At 39.4% G+C, this 19,445-nt stretch overlaps 1 protein-coding gene across 5 annotated transcripts in view; it reads right to left on the bottom strand.

The window, feature by feature from the left end:
• Positions 1-755: 755 nt before the first annotated feature.
• TXNDC16 (thioredoxin domain containing 16) overlaps positions 756-19,445 on the bottom strand; it is a 96,389-nt gene continuing 77,699 nt past the window's right edge. For 4 of the 5 annotated variants that reach the window (XM_062204583.1, XM_062204585.1, XM_062204584.1 and 1 more), the window contains 5 exons: positions 11,597-11,681; positions 9,683-9,821; positions 5,232-5,392; positions 3,143-3,333; positions 756-1,653 (listed from right to left, as the gene is read on the bottom strand). In XM_062204583.1, coding sequence (XP_062060567.1) covers positions 1,388-1,653; positions 3,143-3,333; positions 5,232-5,392; positions 9,683-9,821; positions 11,597-11,681 — 842 coding nt within the window. In that variant the 3' untranslated portion in view covers positions 756-1,387. The remainder of the gene's footprint in view (positions 1,654-3,142; positions 3,334-5,231; positions 5,393-9,682; positions 9,822-11,596; positions 11,682-19,445) is intronic. The other variant, XR_009867202.1, reaches the window with a different exon arrangement.

The raw sequence follows: 19,445 nt of genomic DNA, 5'->3' as shown, positions 1-19,445 counted from the left end.
AAATTCAACTGTACTAGGTAAACCATATATGGAAAACGTTTACAGAACAAGATACCCCCAAGAGATATCACACGGAGAAAGAGCGGGCTCAGCACCAACCAGGACATTCTCAATGATGCTTCCAAAATGCACAGAGCAACCTGAGACAAAATGGCTGCAAACAGGTCAGTCAAGGCAGAAGGTGATTTGGAAGGAAAACTTAGGTTTCTGATTAATCTTGTCCTCTCACTGCATAAATAAGGCCATACTGCCCAGAGATCAACTGATTTATTCAAAGCTTAGGAGGGTGAATTTCAGGCACAGTTCAGGTGTGGGAGCCTTCTTTACATGAAGAGATGGCAGAAAGTTTAATTCCTGTCCAGTCTGAAATTCAGTAACTTAACTTATATAAAGAAGAGCAGGTTCCAGGATTCCCTTAAAATACACACATTGCTGTGTCCTCTATGGGGATCACATTCTCGCCTTTTGAAAAATATCATAAGGGCCGGCGCCGTGGCTCACTAGGCTAATCCTCCGCCTTGCGGCGCCGGCACACCAGGTTCTAGTCCCGGTCGGGGCACTGATCCTGTCCCGGTTGCCCCTCTTCCAGGCCAGCTCTCTGCTGTGGCCAGGGAGTGCAGTGGAGGATGGCCCAAGTATTTGGGCTCTGCACCCCATGGGAGACCAGGATAAGCACCTGGCTCCTGCCATCGGAACAGCGCGGTGCGCCGGCCGCAGTGCGCTACCGCGGCGGCCATTGGAGGGTGAACCAACGGCAAAAGGAAGACCTTTCTCTCTGTCTCTCTCTCTCACTGTCCACTCTGCCTGTCAAAAAAAAAAAAAAAAGAAAAATATCATAAGGACAAATTTATAAGAAAAGGGAGGGAGGCAGAAGGAAGAGATTGTCATTATGTTCTTAAATTGTATCTACAAATCACATGGACTTTGTTAAAAATTAATAAAAATTAAAATAATTTTTAAAAATATGTGCAAATAAAAAGAAGTGAAACTTGTGCCTGGATAATAATCAGTGTAAGATCAACTAATGTTTATCTTCAGCAAGATTTTTTTTTCCAAACGTGGTAACTGAGCAGAACCGAAAAGTCTGGAAGCCCCACTGCCATAGGGTTGGTTGCTCAACCTTGGCATTATTGGTGATTCTTTGTTGTGTGTGGGGGAGGGGGTGTGCCCTGGGAGCACTCAGCAGCACCCCATGCCTTGATATTGTCCAACGTCCCTGCTGAGTAAAACTGCTCTGTAGCTGGGAAACACTTGTTCTGACATGGCACTGGTTGAGGAACTCGAAAGGATTTAGTAGTAGTATTTAACAGAGTAAGTGCTTCGGTCTATCAGCTGTGACAAAGACTGGGGGAAGCAGGGCCCTGCGAGACGAGCTTACTTGTGCGTATCATAACTCTTTGTCGTGCCTCAGCGATTTCTCCGCGTCTTTAAACCAGCTGCTTCTATTCCAGTGCTTTATTCTCAACGTTTCGGTCGGTTCTCTTTTGACGGTCGATTTATCTTCGTGGTGTTCCTTAACACTCTCCGGCGCGTCTGGGTCTTTCGGACACTCAGGAGCTTTCCTAGTGGGATGTTGCAATGTCTCAGCATCCATCATACTTAGGAAATCGTAAGCTGGGAGAGGGGGTTTCCATTCCTGAGCTGGCAAGACGGCTATCAGGAAAAAGACAATCAACAGTGAAAAATCAACTCTAAAAATCATACGTACACCACAAAAAGCTTTATTGTGAAAACTGTATTTGTAGGAATGAAAGCTTTATTACTTTTGCCTACTTAAGCTAAGCTGGTTTCTTTTAGTCATTATCAATAAAAAACTTGACATGTTTGTCATTTGTAGCCACTCCCATTTTTTGCTACAATTATTTTCTAAATTAAAGTATTAATAGGGAAAATAGCAGCTGCAGAGTCTTGTGAATATAGTAAAAAAACAATGAAATAAATGTTCTAAGAGGATGAATTTTTTATGGTATGTGGTTACATTTCAAAGATCCCATTTAAATAGCATAAAAAAAACAATTCTGAGGAATAAATTAAGGAGGTGAGTGATCTTTACATTGAAAGATACAAATCACTAATGAAGGAAAATGGAAACAAATAAATGAAAACCTATCCAGGTTCATACACTAAAAAAAATTGTTCAAATGTCTACTATCCAAAGCAATCTACAAATTCAATGCAATTCCTTTAATTTCAATGACATTTTTCACAGAAACAGAAAAAGAAATCTTAAAATTAAAATTATTTCAAAGATACACAGACTCAATTTATTAAATTTTTTTTGACAGAGTTAGACAGTGAGAGAGAGAGAGAAAGGTCTTCCTTCCGTTGGTTCACCCCCCAAAATGGCCGCTACAGCTGGCACTGCGCTGATGCGAAGCCAGGAGCCAGGTGCTTCCTCCTGGTCTCCCATGCGGGTGCAGGGCCCAGGCACTTGGGCCATCCTCCACTGCCTTCCCGGGCCACAGCAGAGAGCTGGACTGGAAGAGGAGCAACCGGGACAGAATCTGGCACCCCAACCGGGACTAGAACCTACAGTGCTGGTGCCGCAGGTGGAGGATTAGCCTAGTGAGCCGCGGTGCCGGCCCAATTAATTAAAATTTAAGAGAAGATGGACGCCTTCATAACTGAGTCAAGTAGCTCAGATTAAGAGCTTATGCTTCTTATGCTTCACCCAATCGAAAACTGTCCCACAGTCAACACTATCAGCATATTAATACTTAAAATATTTATAAACATTATAAACATTACAATTCAATCATTATATCATTTGTTAGAATGAATTATAATATTATATAATATTAAGTATATAATACATAAATCTCATATATAGAATATGTTCTATTATATATTATAAATATATATAGAATACATTATATTCTATATAATTGTTATTAACTATATAATACATTAATTATAATATTACATATGATGTAATATATTTTTATAGATTTTTATGATACATATTTTGGTATACATTTTATGACATTATATGGTCATATATTATATAATTATATATTATAAAGTATTATATTGTTGTAATTAAATATATCATATATAATAATTATACAATATTGTAATTAAATTTTGAAGTCTATGGGACAAAGCACAGAACTGTGTGCATTAAAACAAGCAGAACACTTACTGATAGGATTTTCTAATCCTGCTTCTAGTTTCTTAAGCCACGATAAGAGGTTTTGTTCAGTGATTGCCTGGTCTGAAGGAAAAGCAAACACTTGACCACCCGAATGCAGATTCACCATAACAAGAAGAGGAAGAGGAGGCAGAGCGTCAAAATAAGCCTTCAAGATTCCTCTCCCAACAGGAGTATTTTTTCTACAAGAGGGAACAAGCAAACATGCTAGCAATTCTTTTTGTAACAAAATAATGAAAATAATAGTTTGTAAAACACTGGTTTCATGCCTTTAAGTTTATTTTGTGAAAAGATGTTGTAAGATCCAAGAGATCTATGACTATGTTACTAGTAATCAGGTTTTTAAAATATTTTTTAACATAGGATACTCTTTTCTTAAGAGGAAAAAAAAGGCAGCCAGTGACATTTTAAGGGAAGCAGACTTCAACCAAAGACTTCACAACATCAAAAGCTTCCTGCCCAAATCCAGCCAAGTATCTGACCACGTGACAGTTCAAAAATTAAATGGTTACAAAACTATAAAACAACAAGATACATGTTTTTATAAATATTTCTTTTCCAAATAAAAACTTTCATAGGGAAAAAGAGAAGGGATTAATTTCCAACTAAAGAGATGAGCAATAATTATGTTCCTATAAGAAGACTATATACTAGCAACACCTAGTTTTCCTAATATAACCCATTCCACATTTGTGTGAAATACTATTTTACTCTGAGATAGTCAATGGTAATTACTTAGAAAAATTTTGCCTGAAGCAGTAGGATGTGCTTTTTTTTTTTTTTTTAAGATTTACTTATTTATTTGAAAGTCAGAGTTACACAGAGAAAGAAGGAGAGGCAGAGAGGGGGAGAAAGGTCTTCTATCCACTGGTTCACTCCCCAAATGGCCACAATGGCAGGAACTGTGCCAGTCTTAAGCCAGGAGCCAGGAGCTTCTTCTAGGTCTCCCAAGTGGGTAAGGGGCCCAAGGTTTGGGCCATCTTCTACTGTTTTCCCAGGGCATAGCAGAGAACTGGATTGGAAGTGGAGCAGCCAGGACTTGAACTGGTACCCATATGGGATGCCTGCATTGCAGGCGGTGGCTTTACCTGATACGCCACAGCACTGGCCCCAGGATGTGCTATTAACGAACACTCTTCACAGCAAAAATGTATATTACCCTATTTCTTGAAAATTTCTCAAATGACTTGAAAAATAATATGTCATTCACTTATCTGATAAACCTGAACAAGGGACAGCATGCGAACCGTGTTCACAGATGTACAACGCAACACTAAGTGTCCATCTGAACGCATACCAGGAAACACTGCTGATTAATACTGCTTCCTGTTATATCTTAGGCTGGGTTTTAAAAATACAGAATAGAGAAAAAAAGAAATAAAGGAAAAAGCTAAATATCCCAATGATTACTTTTTTGTAGCTGTCAGATTTTCTCAATGGATTTCAATTCATTTTATAGTCAGAAAAAAATGTTACTTTTGAATTTGTATTATAGGGGTCGGCACCGCGGCTCACTAGATTAATCCTCCACCAGCGGCGCTGGCACTCCGGGGTTCTAGTCCCGGTTGGGGTGCCGGTTCTGTCCCGGTTGCTCCTCTTCCAGTCCAGCTCTCTGTTGTGGCCCGGGAAGGCAGTGGAGGATGGCCCAAGTGCTTGGGCCCTGCACCCGCATGGGAGACTGGGAGGAGGCACCTGGCTCCTGGCTTCAGATCGGCGTGGCACGCTGGCTGTAGCAGCCATTTGGGGGGTAAGCCAAGGGAAGGAAGACCTTTCTCTCTGTCTCTCTCTCTCTCTCACTGTCTAACTCTGCCTGTCGAAAGGTAGGTAGGTAGGTAAGTAGGTAGGTAGGTAGGTAGGAAGGAAGGAAGGAAGGAAGGAAGGAAATGTATTATAGGATAAAATTTAATTTGTCTGACCTTTTCTGAGGGAATAACTTATTAAAACATCACGATGACATGTTTGGTCTCATAATATTAACTCCAAAGGGAGAGTTACAGAATTTAATTTTCCTAATGAGAATGTTCTGATAATTATCCTTTATTTACTCCCTTACAAACTAAAAAACCAAAAATACACTTACAGATTTAACCAGCAAGGAGTATGTGAATCCAAGTGTTTCTGCTCTACCATCATCAGCACTGCTTTTTCATACTGCGGATTTATGCTGCCATCGCTGAACAGCATGAGTAATGGTTTCTGAAGTCTTAAATAAGAGGGAAGATTTTCCACAGTGATTTCTGGCTGTTAAAGAGAAGGGTCGGAAAAAAAAAAAAAAAAAAAAAAAAAAAAAACCATGGTGGATAACAATACACAAAATAGAAAATAAAATTCAAATCACTCATGCAACTGTAGTTTGTAAGATATAATTCAAACACATTTTCATTTAAGTGGAGATGTTATGATACCAACTAACAACTATGAACCTCAGGAGTTTCTTATTCAATCTCAGCTTAATAATGAGTTATTTTCAAAACACCATTGCTAGCCAAATAAGGGAATAAATTAAAGAAGTTCTCAGTTTTACAAGGATATACCATTTCTAATGATTTCTTATGCTAAAATATGGGACAATCTAGCCAATATGGATGACAATCTTTGAAAAAGTTCATGGAAAAATAGAATTAAAAACTAAATTTTGGTGCAAAAAAATTTTTAAAACCTATGAAAAGGTTTGTCATAATGTATACTTTCCATGATCCTTTTTAAGTTTCCTTACATATGACAACCAAACTTTTGCCAGATTTTGTAGAAAAGATATAAACTAAGTTTTAATCATATTGTCTTTTAACACATATCATTACTTAAAATATAAATAAAATTTTATTGGTTCTAATAGTATAGCATTTTTAGGATAACCCAAATGATCAAAGATGTACTACAGCAAACCCAAAAACAATATCATTTGAATTTAAAATAACTGAAAGAAGGAATTTAAAATGAAATTAGAATTCTAGTCCATTTATTTTTTACTATGTATTAAAAGATAACTTTTTAAAGATAAATTTGTAGAAGAGAAGCTGTTTAGGCTGTTAGTAACAAGAATCGGAAACAGTAACAAACAATGCTAATATATTCAGGATTAAAAACAGTAACGAGTAATAAGTAATAGTAATGAAGAAGTCTAACATTTTCCATTTTCAGTCCACATCTGTTATTTCTTCTGCAAATGTACCCTGGAGCCACATAAAGCATCCTCCAGCTTCCCATTTCATTAGATCACACCAGAGCTTGACATAAATCCCTTCCCTATATCCCATGCAGCTAACCACCTCTGATTACAGTTCTCTGGTTCGTACTCAAAACACCAAACTCTGGCATGTCCCTTTCCCTATTGAGTTCTCAAAGTGGCATCCCTCTGTAAATTCTTTTTTTCCCCCAATTCTTTCTCTTTCACACTCAAAATCTTCTTGCTTCTTCCTCTTTCTTTCATGATTTAAATCTTAGGTCCCTTTCCCTCAAGAGTCTCCTAATGTCATCGTCTTGTAGTACCATCCATCTTTTAATCTTCTAAATGAGTTATAGCAAAAGAAGAAAAAACGAATTGAAGATGTGATTCTAGCAAATAAATGAGACAAAGAGCAGCCAGGGGGCTAAAGCCTCTGGAGAGGCTTGTACTGCAAAAGCCAAAGAGAAAATTTTCAAGACAACAGCTTTGACTGCCACTGAGAGGCGAGGAGCAGAGGGGAAGAAGGCACATCCAGATGTGGTACTTGGAGGATGACTCCTTGCTTTAAAGCATTTGGGGGGTGGGGGGGAGGCAGCGCCATGGCTCACTTGGTTAATCTTCTGCCTGTGGCGCTGGCATCCCATATGAGCACCGGGTTCTAGCCCTGATAAGGGAAATGTCTGTGAGGATAATGTGAATCCCTAGTGTAAAACACCTGGAATTGGCTGGTGCCGTGGCTCACTTGGCTAATCCTCCGCCTGCAGTGCCAACACCCCCGGTTCTAGTCCTGGTTGGGGTGCTGGGTACTAGTCCTCGTCGCTCCTCTTGCAGTCCAGCTCTCTGCTGTGGCCCGGGAGGGCAGTGGAGGATGGCCCAAGTGCTTGGGCCCCTGTACCCGCATGGGAGACCAGGAAGAGGCACCTGGCTCCTGGCTTTGGATCGGCACAGCTCCGGCCTTAGCAGCCATTTGGGGGGTGAACCGACAGAAGGGAGACCTTTCTCTGTCTCTCTCTCTCTCACTGTCTAACTCTACCTGTCAAATAAATTTTGAAAAAAAAAAATTTGTGGGGGGGGGCCATCTCTGTGACACAGCAGGTTAAAGCCCTGGCCTGCAGGGCCAGCATCCCAAATGGGCAGCAATTGGAGTCCTGGTTGCTCCACTTCCAATCCAGCTCTCTTCTATGGCCGGGGAAAGCAGAAGATGGCCCAAGTGCTTGGGCCCCTGCACCTGTGTGGGAGACCCGGAAGAAGCTCCTGGCTTCAGATCATTGCAGCTCCAGCCGTTGCAACCAGTTGGGGAGTGAACCAGCGGATGGAAGACACCTCTCCCTGCCTCCCTCCCTTTCTCTCTCTCTCTCTCTCTCTGCCTCTCCTTCTCTCTCTATGTAACTCTGCCTTTCAAATAAATAAATAAATCTTTAAAAAAAATTTTGTGGAAAATGGAATTAACAGCTTATTTTGGTTCAAAAAATAATAGAAATCCATGCATACAACAATCATGAAAAATTCATGGAAAATGTGTATTATGGAAAAACTATACATAGATTTAAAATTTTTTTGCACCAAAATCAACTTATCTTTTACTTTCATTTTTCATGACTTTTTGAAGTATCCTCACAGAAGAAGCCATAACTGTCAATCCGATATTCTTGTCTATAGTGAAAACATAAAAGACAGTTCACACAAGCAAAGTCTTAACTCTATTTCCCAACAAATAGTTGTCTCTGTTAAAAGATTTTGTTACTTAACAGAGCAACAGAGAGAGATGGAGAGATAAATACTCCGCCTGCTGGTTCATTCCCCAAATGTGAGCATCAGTGGGGTTGGAGCCAGGAATTCCATCCTGTCTTCCACACAGATGGCAGGGGTCCAAGTACTCAAGCCATCATCCACCGACTTCCAAGGCTTTGCAAGTGTCATCTTAACCCATTGTGCCACAATACGGGCCCACTAACAAGTGGTTTTGTGACAGCCTGAGATATATTACAGCTTATGTAACTAATTATTGTGTATTTCAGGTATAGGCATTATTTATTTCACCTAATTTGTCATCAGGTTTATTAAAATAAAAATTTCATGCCATATAAAACCTATACAAAATCCTTACCAATTGGTCACCCGCTATGATTTGGATATACTTAGGCCTAAGTGTTAAAAGTTTGTCCCCCAAATCTCATGTTAATGGTAATACGAGGGTAGAAACTTAATCCAAATATAGAGTTTACAGGTGAGGTTTTTGGGAGATGACTGGGTTTGATCGGGTCATTAGGGTGAAGGATTACTTCAGTAATTAATTTAGAGGGGCCAGTGTTGAGGTGCAGCGGGTTAAGCCACCACCTAGGATACCAGCATCCCATCTGAGCACCAGTTAGAGACTCTAGCTTCTCCAGTTCCACTCTAGTTCCCTTCTAATGCTCTTGGGGAAACAGCGGAAGATGTACTAAGTACTTAAGCCCACACCACCCACATGGGAGACCCAGATGGAGCTCCAGGTTCCTGGCTTCTGTCTGACTGAAGCCCAGGCCCAGCCACTGCAGTCATCTGGCACTCACTCACACACGCACGCTCGCTCGCTCTCTCACTCTCTCCCTGTTCATCACTTTGCCGTTCAAATAAATAAATCTTTAAAAAAAATTAATTTGGAGACTATACCCTGATTATGTTAACTCAATGATTTGATTCATTATAAGCTGTAATTTTAGTGGGGATGGGGCAAAGGGACAGAATCAAGATCAGGAGAACGAGTAAAGATCACCATCATTTATTTGAGCCTGAAGAGTAATGTCATTCAGATCATCATGACAAGAAACATAATAACAAGAGGATGTCCATTCAGCATTTATAGCTAATAGTAGTGCTTCAGGAAAGTAACAAGTGTGAATGTATAAAGTTTAGCTGTTTAATATAAAAGCAAACAACTGAAATCAAGTATTCCAGGTTTCATCTGTTGTGCTCTCAAATCCACTATTATTCAAGGTGGCAGTGCCACTACGACCTACATTTTACATGTGTGGAAACAGAGGGATAGGTGAGTTAACACACAATCAGTAAGGACTCAAGCAAGGATGTGAAGCTGGGCAGCTTGACTTTTCGAAATCCATTTGCTTTAGGACAAGTTTTACCTTATAACAAGCTTTACTTTGGTTGGACTTTAGCCCCCACTAATCTCAGCAAGAACTGTAAACTTTCAGCAGTTCACCAGACAACCTATATGCATAATAAACGAACAATTTAACAGAACCTTCAGCACACAAAACATGATGCCCTGTCCCACCAAAAGCTGGAAATTCGCGTATTAAAATACTTGATCTTTAAATGACCTAGATTCTATTTAAAATAACAGCCTTATTATAAAGTATACTCACAAATGTTTCCAGCGATGCATCTGTTATTAGTTGAACTATATCGTGTGCACGGGTGTTAGCTAATGGGATGCCCTCTATTCTGCCTTCTTTGTGTCTGGCCAGCAGGAGGGCTGGAAGGGTCACAGTGTATTTATTTGACCTATGGAGAAATGCAGTATTAAAACTAAAACCAAAATATATCAAGCCATCAAAAACACATACACACAAAAGTAGGCCAGGAAATCACAGCAGGAGGCAGCAAACCAGAAGCTCTAAGGCTACGGACCAAAAAACAACTCAGTCTCCAAATTTATCTGCTGTGTGAGGAAGTCCAGGAGCCTTGACAACCGACAACCTAAGGCACAGTAACAGAAAATCACCTGGCCAGATGTTTTTCTTGCACAATTTATTCTTCAAGAAAACATCTACACAGGACTCAGAGCACACCAAATGGTTCTGCACCTGTGTGGACTGCCCAGCACACTGCCAAGGAAGGAGAAGGGCACTCCTGGGAAACCTGCTATGGACCAGGCAAGATACTAGGTGTCTCGGTTCTGTTTCCATTTAGTCCTCAGAACAGCCCTATAAGCAGGCTTTCTCACCACATTTCATGGGTGAGGAGAGAGGTGTTGGACAATGACAGTGTTCAAAATGACGGGCTCTGGACACACAGTCTGTGCTCTCCCCACTGAACCAAGAGCCCGGATTCATCTCCAGAGCACCACTTTGCTAATGACACCTAAAATCCTCTGCATCAATAATGCAAAATGCTTTGGTTGAATGAGCAATGATGTAGTTGCATTTGTATCATTTGTAGGAAATTCACACCAGAACCAAGCATGGACATTATAACATCAAAGGCACTAGGAGAGAGCCCAGCCTTCGGATCACCTGAAGGAGTCTCTCAGTCAGTTATAAACCAAACAGACTCTGAAAACTGGTCTAGCTCTTCAGCACAGTTAAATACACAATGACAACAGGGCAGATGACAAGGGGTAGGTATCCACTATCCAGCGCACAGGTCTCATATTTCCTAATTCAGTATTTTCCAAAATCACTGATTTCACAAATAAAGCAAAAGCTTATTCACTGACAGCATACATCATCAATATTCAAGATGAAAGATTTTAGCTTAGACATCACAATTAGGAGCGTTATAGTCAAAAGGCAGGAAAGACAAACTCCTGGGGCTCCTCCAGTGACCTGTACCTGAAAAGAAGCCCTTTGTGCAGATTATGCTGTGTACTAATAATAATCTCCAAATCTGCAGTTCAGACCTTCGTTCTTTAGCAATTAAAATATTTTTCTAATTCCCTACGGTCCCATTTTCTACAGCTAAAGCAACATAAGTGGCTAAAATTTTTTTAAAAATATAGAGTCTGGTGCTAAACACAAACTCAAACAATCAAGAAGTAAAACTCTCCAAAAACCATGACAAGGCCAAAGAAACAAAAATGAAAATATTTCAACACAAAAAAAATTTTTTTTAAAGATTTGTTTATTTGAAAGACAGAAGAGAGAGATTTTCTATCCACTGGTTCACTCCCCAAATGGCCACAACAGCCAGAGATGGGCTGCCCCAAAAGCAGGAGCCAAGGGCTTCTTCCAGGTCTCCCTCATGGGTGCAAGGGCCCAAGCACTTGGGCCTTCTTCTGCTGCGTTCACAGGAACATTAGTAGGGAGCTGGATCAGAAGTGGAGCAGCATGGACTCAAACCAGTATCCATATGGGATGCCCACACTGCAGGCCGCAGCTTTACCCATTATTCTATGACTGCCTCCAGGGAGGCTTTGGCTTAAAGTACAACAGTATCTAAATAAACTAGCAGCCACATTTCCCAAGAAGACAATTAAAATTTGAGGTCGCTGCCCTATCTTCTCCTTCATCAGCTCTGTAAAGACAAGTAATAACTGATTAGAAGAGCAATAAACTTACAGAATCAAAACATCTTCTCCAGAATAAACTGCAGTGATAACATATCCTTTTAGAGAGCTTCCTGCTTCATTGAAGTCTTCTTTTGCTATTGATAGAGAGATAAGGCAAAAACTGGGAAACTTTAAAATTGTGAGAGCTATGCAATTTACGATCAGATTGACAGTATTTCAATATAAATGAATTAAAAAGATAAATATTTCAGCGCAGACACCTTATAAAACGTAGTGGTTCTAAAACAAATTGTGTTTTATGTGACACGACCAAATAAATTAATGTAATGGATCCATAGTTTCCAAAACAAATGTAGTCTAAATGTGATTTATAAGCTTTGTGGTACTCTTATCAAACAGTATAACTGAATAACTATCTGTTACCTTTTAATTTACTCCTAAGGCAGGATAAATGGAGACAGCTGCCCTGTCTGTCTACATTGGAAACAGAAGCAGGTATGTGAAATGACATTCTTATTATAATCAAAAGACAAAACTGACTCTATGCATAAAGAAATAGAAGACCAGGGGCAGGCACTGTGGGTCACTTGGTTAATCCTCCGCCTGTGGCGCCGGCATCCCATATGGGTGCCGGTTCTAGTCCCGGTTGCTCCTCTTCCAGTCCAGCTCTCTGCTGTGGCCCGGGGAAGGCAGTGGAGGATGGCCCAAGTGCTTGGGCCCCTGCATCTGCATGGGAGGCCAGGAGAAGCACCTGGCTCCTGGCTTCGGATCTGCGTAGCTCCAGCCATAGTGGCCATTTGGGGAGTGAACCAATGGAGGGAAGACCTTTCTCTGTCTCTCTCTCTCTCTCTCTCTCTAACTCTGTCAGATAGATAGATAGATAGATAGATAAAAAATAGAAAGAAACAGAAGACCAGAAATTCTACTCTTTAACAATGACTGCATTTGGGTGTGCAATTATAAGGTATTTATTTATTAATGTCTATTTATTTTTACTTGAAAGGCAGAGTTACAAAGTGGGGGTGGAGATACAGAATTAAAAATCTTCTGTCTGCTGGTTCATGCTCCAAAACCAGATCTCCTACTGGATGGCAGGAGCCATTTCCTGCTGCTTAGGCACATTATTAGCAGGGAGCTGCATCGGAAGTGGAGCAGCTAGGACTCCAATCAGCACTCAAATGGGATGCCGGTGTCACAGGTGGAGGCTTAACCACCTGCACCAAAATGCCAGCCCGTTATTTTTTTAATTCCTGAGTTTTTCAAGAATGTCTTTTTGTTACTTGTGAATTCTATTAGTTGTTTCTCATGTGCTAGGATATACATACTCAAAATCTTTTTATTTCTGAATATTTCTGAATACATTTTCATGAATAATAGCCTATTCTAGATCATGTTAATAATTATCTGCTAACCAAGATGCAATTTTGAACTAAATTTTTGTAAACAAGAAAGACAAGAGGTGGACTCATAGGCAAATGATGTATTCTTGCCAGCTGAGGCCCAGTGACAGCTCGGCTCCAGATGAAAGATTCACAGTTCAAACAGAAAGACAGCAACGGAAGAACTGAGTCATGAAGCACCTCGCAAGATAGGCAAGCTGAGCCCTACGATCTATACCTTCACAGTCAGCACTATACTCACGATGGAAACATCAATGCTGTCGGCACCACGAACCACAGGATTGTGTTTTCTATAAAAAGGGCACATAGTTTCCACAAGACTGAGAAACACTGTAAGGAGAGCAAATCAGGGCAGCTCAGCCAGCATGCAGCATTGAGAACTCATTTATAATCATGAGTTTAATGAGAAACTAGTAACTCATAAAACTATTCACAGGTATAGCCTGTGCTATACCACGGTAGAAAACTCTCTAAGCAGAAACAGCAGCTAGATGGGGGCTGCATGCCTACACGGTCTTTCATTGCTAAAAGGAAACAGCCACGTTCTGATCAACAGACAAGCTTCATCCAAAGCAATTACATAACAGAATCTGTTTCAGCTGCTGCTTTTCTTTTTCGACAAGGAACAATGGAAAATACACGGATATTCCCACTTAATTTCTTCGTACAGAAGCTGCTTTGCTTGACTATGTTTTGACTATGTTTCTTTAAAGTCTTCATGATACCACTTGATAACAAAACCTAAGTGACTTGGGGGATGGGAGAATACAGTACACCTCAGATGAGCACTCATTTCCACTAAACCCGAGTGTCTGTTTTCCTGTCAATGACCAAAATAGTCTTCTTGTTGAAAACTGCATAGGAAAGGGCACTCCAAGAAGTCTGTGGAAAAGCGGAATTGAAAAATAAATTTACTTTGGTGCGAAAATAATTTTGAGATAGTTTTTTCATAATAAGCATTTTCCACGAACTTGCTGAAGACCCCTTTTAAGTCAGAATAGATGGCAGCCTCAAATAACCAATTCTCTCAATAAAAAGAAACACAAAATTTTGGGGGCTACTACAAATGTACTTGGGATATAGACAAAACTGATGATTTAAATATTTAGTGTTTCAACTGCAAATATATTTTAACTGCATAAAACAGATACGTTCCTTGAGCAATATTGTATGTTTCCATTATCACCTCTTGGTGAGTTGTATTTGTACCCACACATATATACATACATCTGCTCTGTCTGCTGAGATAGTTGAGAATCAAGAACACTCTAGTAACCACAGCACTCCTAGCCTCCAGGTCTCGGTTTCTAAATTTAGTTTCCCACTAAAAGGAACCTGCATTCCTTGAAGAAATGACTGATTCCAGGAATGAGGCTGGGAACAACTTGTGCCAAAGCACATAAGCAAAGAACGACGGAGACATGTGAAAGGACATGGAGTCAGACTGAAGGGGCTCCCACCGACCACATCTGGAACCATCTGAGCCAACTAATAATAGTTACAGACTATAAACCCTGGAGTAAAAGAATTCAGGAGTCCTTGCTGATAGACAAAACAAGTGCGAGGAGAAAGCTCTGTCTTACATAGTAGTATGCCAAGTAATAAATGTAGAAGTAACGCTGAAGTTAGAAAATTTCTATTTGACAACTATGGCAGTAATGGCTCTTTCAGGCAGAGGACTGTAAAACTATGACACCAAAGTACGATGAGAAACAGGATATTTACAGAGTTTTTAATTATTGTCTCGTAAGATATTTATTATTTACAAATGAAAAATCACAAATTTTCCCACAGAATGGCCTGCAGATACACCAGTGGACAAGAGACATTTCTGCCCTCTCGGGCCTCACATTATATGTGTTCAGCCCGTTGTAATATTTGTGAACAATGAATCAACATCCGATGTAAAGTAAATGATCAGTGAATTTTAGTAGTTAGCTTTTATTGTCAAAATACAAATTTACATTAAAATGTTAATGGATTCATAATAGCATTATTATAAAATCTTTAATTCAACACATGTTCAAAGTCCAGCTACAAAAAATAAAAACAAATCTAAAAGAAATAAAGGGGAATTAAAATCTAACTGAAAAAGTTGACAGCAATCAATCCAGTAAAACAAAAAGGTATCATATCCAGATTCATCACTCTGGCACACCAGAACTCTCTTTATATAATTTAACTTTACACTTCTGACTTTTAGTGAGAGATGTAACTACATGTAAATTTTATCACCAGTTATATGGAAATATGAACAAGTACACTGTTTCTTATGTCTATCCTCTATATAAAAAAATACAAAAAATTCTTGTCAGTATTTACAATCAGGAGAAAGTTTTCTCTGTGGATGAATCAGCATCCTAACTTGTATGTTGCAACTCATCATAGAATGATAACATAGCAAATATTTCAACATCTATTTTTCGTTGCTACCAAATTGCTTTAGGACTAAGCTTTATAATCAACTACAGTGTTTTCTAGACTTTACACATAATTATTCTCTTCAGTTTTATTGCTTAACTTCATCTTAGATGTAATGACTTTACTGTATTTGTGCCTTTTATTATTTGAAGACTTCTTCTTGGAAGGAGGCCTACTATAATTAATAAATGAGAACCTCAGAGCACCAAGTATCTAAAGTACATGAGATAAAATTAATAGGAACAAAAATATCAGAAGGGGAGGGTGGAGGAGTAAAACAGATCCAGTCATGTCAATTTTTCATAAGGAGAATACACATTTTGTCTTCTAATATGGTAAGCCCCAGGAAAAGCATTCACACACCATCTTTTTTTTTAAAGTTTCTTTCTTTCATTTATTTATTTAATTAATTTATATTTGAGAGGTAGAATTACAGACAGTGAGAGGGACAGACAGAGAGAAAGGTCTTCCATCTGCTGGCTCACCCTCAAATGGCTGCAATGGCTGGAACTGCGCTGATCCGAAGCCAGGAGCCAGGACATTCTTCCTGGTCTCCCACACAGGAGACTGATTTCCCAGGCCATACCAGAGAGCCAGGTGGGCAGAGGAACAGCCGGGACTAGAACCAGCACCCAAGTACAAGTGCAAGTGCCACAGGCGGAGGATTAACCTACTGTGCCACAGTGCCAGACCCCCATCTTTTCTTTCTAATAAGTTCTTTTTGATTTTTATTTTTAATGATTTTGAAAATAGAGGAAAAAACTACTAGGCATAAACTTGTGGAAAGCAAAATTTAGTAAATATTAAAAGCATCTACTAGGTATAAATATAATGCTAGATAGTGAGTCATCTTTCTGTAGAAACATTTTTTTAAAATTTTAATTTAATAAATATAAATTTCCAAAGTACAACTTTTGAATTATAGCGGCTTTCCCCCCCCCATAGCCTCCCTTCCAATCACAACCATCCCATCTCCCACTCCCATACCATTCTTCATCATGACTCATTTTCAATTCTCTTTATATACAGATGATCAACTTAGTAAATACTAAGTAAAGATTTCAACAGACTGCACCCACAAAGACACACAAAGTATAGAGTACTGTTTGAGTACTAGTTTTTATTTACATAATACAACACATTAAGGACAGAGATCCTACATGGGGAGTAAGTGCACAGTAACTAACGTTGTTAACAATTGACACTCTTATTTATGATGTCAGTAATCACCCGAGGCTCTTGTCATGAACTTCCAAGGCTATGGAAGCCTCTTGAATTCACCAACTCCAGTCTTATTTAGACAAGGCCAGGTTCAAAGTGTAAGTTCTCTCCTCTCTTCAGAGAAAGGTACTGCCTTCTTTGATGGCCCGTTCTTTCCACTGGGATCTCACTCACAGATATCTTTCACTTAGGTCATTTTTTTTTCCCTCAGTGTCTTGGATTTCCATGCCTGCGAAATTCTCATGGGCTTTTTAGCCAGATCCGAATGCTTTAAGGGCTGATTCTGATGCCAGAGTGCTGTTTAGGGCATTTGCCATTATATGAGTCTGCTGTGTATCCTGCTTCCCATGTAGGAACATTTTCTCCTTTTTAATTCTATCAACTATTATTTGCAGACACTGGTCTTATTTAAGTAATCCCTTTGACAATTAATCCTATCTTTTTGATCAATTATGAACTTAAACTGATCACTTTAACAAGTAAGATAGCATTAGTACATGCCACCTTGATGGGATTGAATTGGAATTGCCTGGCTTCTAGCTCTACCTTAGGGGTAAGTCCGAGTGAACATGTGCCGAACTGTACATCTCTTCCCTTCTTATTCCCACTCTGATATTTAACAGAGATCACTTTTCAGTTAAACACCTAAGAATAATTGTGTGTTAATTAAAGAGTTCAACCAATGGTATTAAGTAGAAAAAAAAATACTAAAAGGAATAAAGTATTAAGTTGTTCCTCGACAGTCAGGACAAGGGCTGATCAAATCACTGTTTCTCAGTGTCCATTTCACTTCAACAGGTTTCCTTTTAGGTGCTCAGTTAGTTGTCAACGATCAGGGAGAACATATGATATTTGTCCCTTTGGGACTGGCTTAAGTCACTCAGCATAATGTTTTCCAGATTCCTCCATTTTGTTGCAAATGACCAGATTTCATTGTTTTTTTTACTGCTATATAGTATTCTATAGAGTACATATCCCATAGTTTCATTATCCAGTCTTCTGTTGATGGGCATTTAGGTTGATTCCAGGTCTTAGCTATTGTAAATTGAGCTGAAATAAACATTAAGGTGCAGACAGCTCTTTTATTTGCCAATTTAATTTCCTTTGGGTAAATTCCAAGGAGTGGGATGGCTGGGTTGTATGGTAGGATTATATTCAGATTTCTGAGGAATCTCCAGACAGACTTCCATAGTGGCTTTACCAGTTTGCATTCCCACCAACAGTGGGTTAGTGTCCCTTTTTCCCCACATCCTCCCCAGCATCTGTTGTTGGTAGATTTCTGAATGTGAGCCATTCTAACTGGGGTGAGGTGAAACCTCATTGTGGTTTTGATTTGCATTTCCCTGATGGCTAGTGATCCTGAACATTTTTTCATGTGTCTGTTGGCTAGTTGGATTTCCTCTTTTGAAAAATGTCTATTGAGGTCCTTGGCCCATCTCTCAAGTGGGATGTTTGTTTTGATGTGGAGTTTCTTGATCTCTTTGTAGATTCTGGTTATTAATCCTTTATCGGTTGTATAGGTTGCCTCTTCTCTTTCCTGACTGTTTCTTTTGCAGTAAAGAAACTTCTCAATTTGATGCAATCCCAATTGTTAATTTTGGCTTTGACTGCCTGTGCCTCTAGGGTCTTTTCCAAGAAGTCTTTGCCTGTGCCTATATCTTGCAGGGTTTCTCTGATGTTCTCTAATAATTTGATGGTGTCGGGTCATAGATTTAGGTCTTTAATCCACGTTGAGTGGATTTTTGTGTAAGGTGTAATGTAAGGGTCTTGCTTCATGCTTCTGCATGTGGAGATCCTGTTTTCCCAGCACCATTTGTTGAATAGACTGTCCTTGCTCCAGGGATTGGTTTTAGATCCTTGATCAAATGTAAGTTGGCTGTCGATGTTTGGATTGATTTCTGGTGTTTCTATTCTGCTCCATTGGTCTATCCATCTGATTCTGTACCAGTACCATTCTGTTTTGATAACAACTGCCCTGTAGTATGTCCTGAAATCTGGTATTGTGATGCCTCTGGCTTTGTTTTTGTTGCACAAGATTGCTTTAACTTTTCGAGGTCTTCTTTGTCTCTATATGAATTTCAGCATCACTTTTTCTGATCTGAAAAGAATGCCTTTGGTATTTTGATTGGTATTGCATTGAATCTGTAAATTGCTTTTGGGATAATGGACATTGTGATGATATTGATTCTTCCAATCCATGAGCATGGAAGATTTTTCCATTTTTTGGTACCCTCTTCTATTTAAGATTTTGTAATTCTCATCGTAGAGATCTTTGACTCCTTGGTTAAGTTGATTCCAAGGTATTTGATTGTTTTTGTAGCTATTGTGAATGGGATTGATCTTAGCAGTCCTTTCTCAGCTGTGGCATTGCCTGTGTATACAAAGGCTGTTGATCTTTGTGCATTGATTTTATATCCTGCTACTTTGCCAAACTCTTCTGTGAGTTCCAATAGTCTCTTAGTAGAGTTCTTTGGATCCCCTGAAGAAAGAATCATATCATCTGCAAAGAGGGATAGTTTGATTTCTTCCTTCCCAATTTGTATCCCTCTGATTTCTTTTTCTTGACTAATGGCTCTGGCTAAAACTTCCAGAACTATATTGAATAGCAGTGGTGAGAGTGGGCATCCCTGTCTGGTAACAGATCTCAGTGGAAATGCTTCCAACTTTTCCCCATTCAATAGGATGCTGGCCGTGGGTTTTTCATAAACTGCTTTGATTGTATTGAGGAATGTTCCTTCCATACCCAGTTTGCTTAGAGTTTTTATCATGAAAGGGTGTTGTACTTTATCAGATGCTTTCTCTGCATCTATTGAGAGAATCATGGGTTTTTTTTCTACAGAAACATTTTCAAAAGGA

The sequence above is a fragment of the Lepus europaeus genome, chromosome 11, assembly GCF_033115175.1.
Source record: "Lepus europaeus isolate LE1 chromosome 11, mLepTim1.pri, whole genome shotgun sequence".
NCBI lineage: Eukaryota > Metazoa > Chordata > Mammalia > Lagomorpha > Leporidae > Lepus > Lepus europaeus.
Note: the sequence above shows the minus strand (reverse complement) of the source record. Positions and strands in the feature narration are given on the sequence as shown.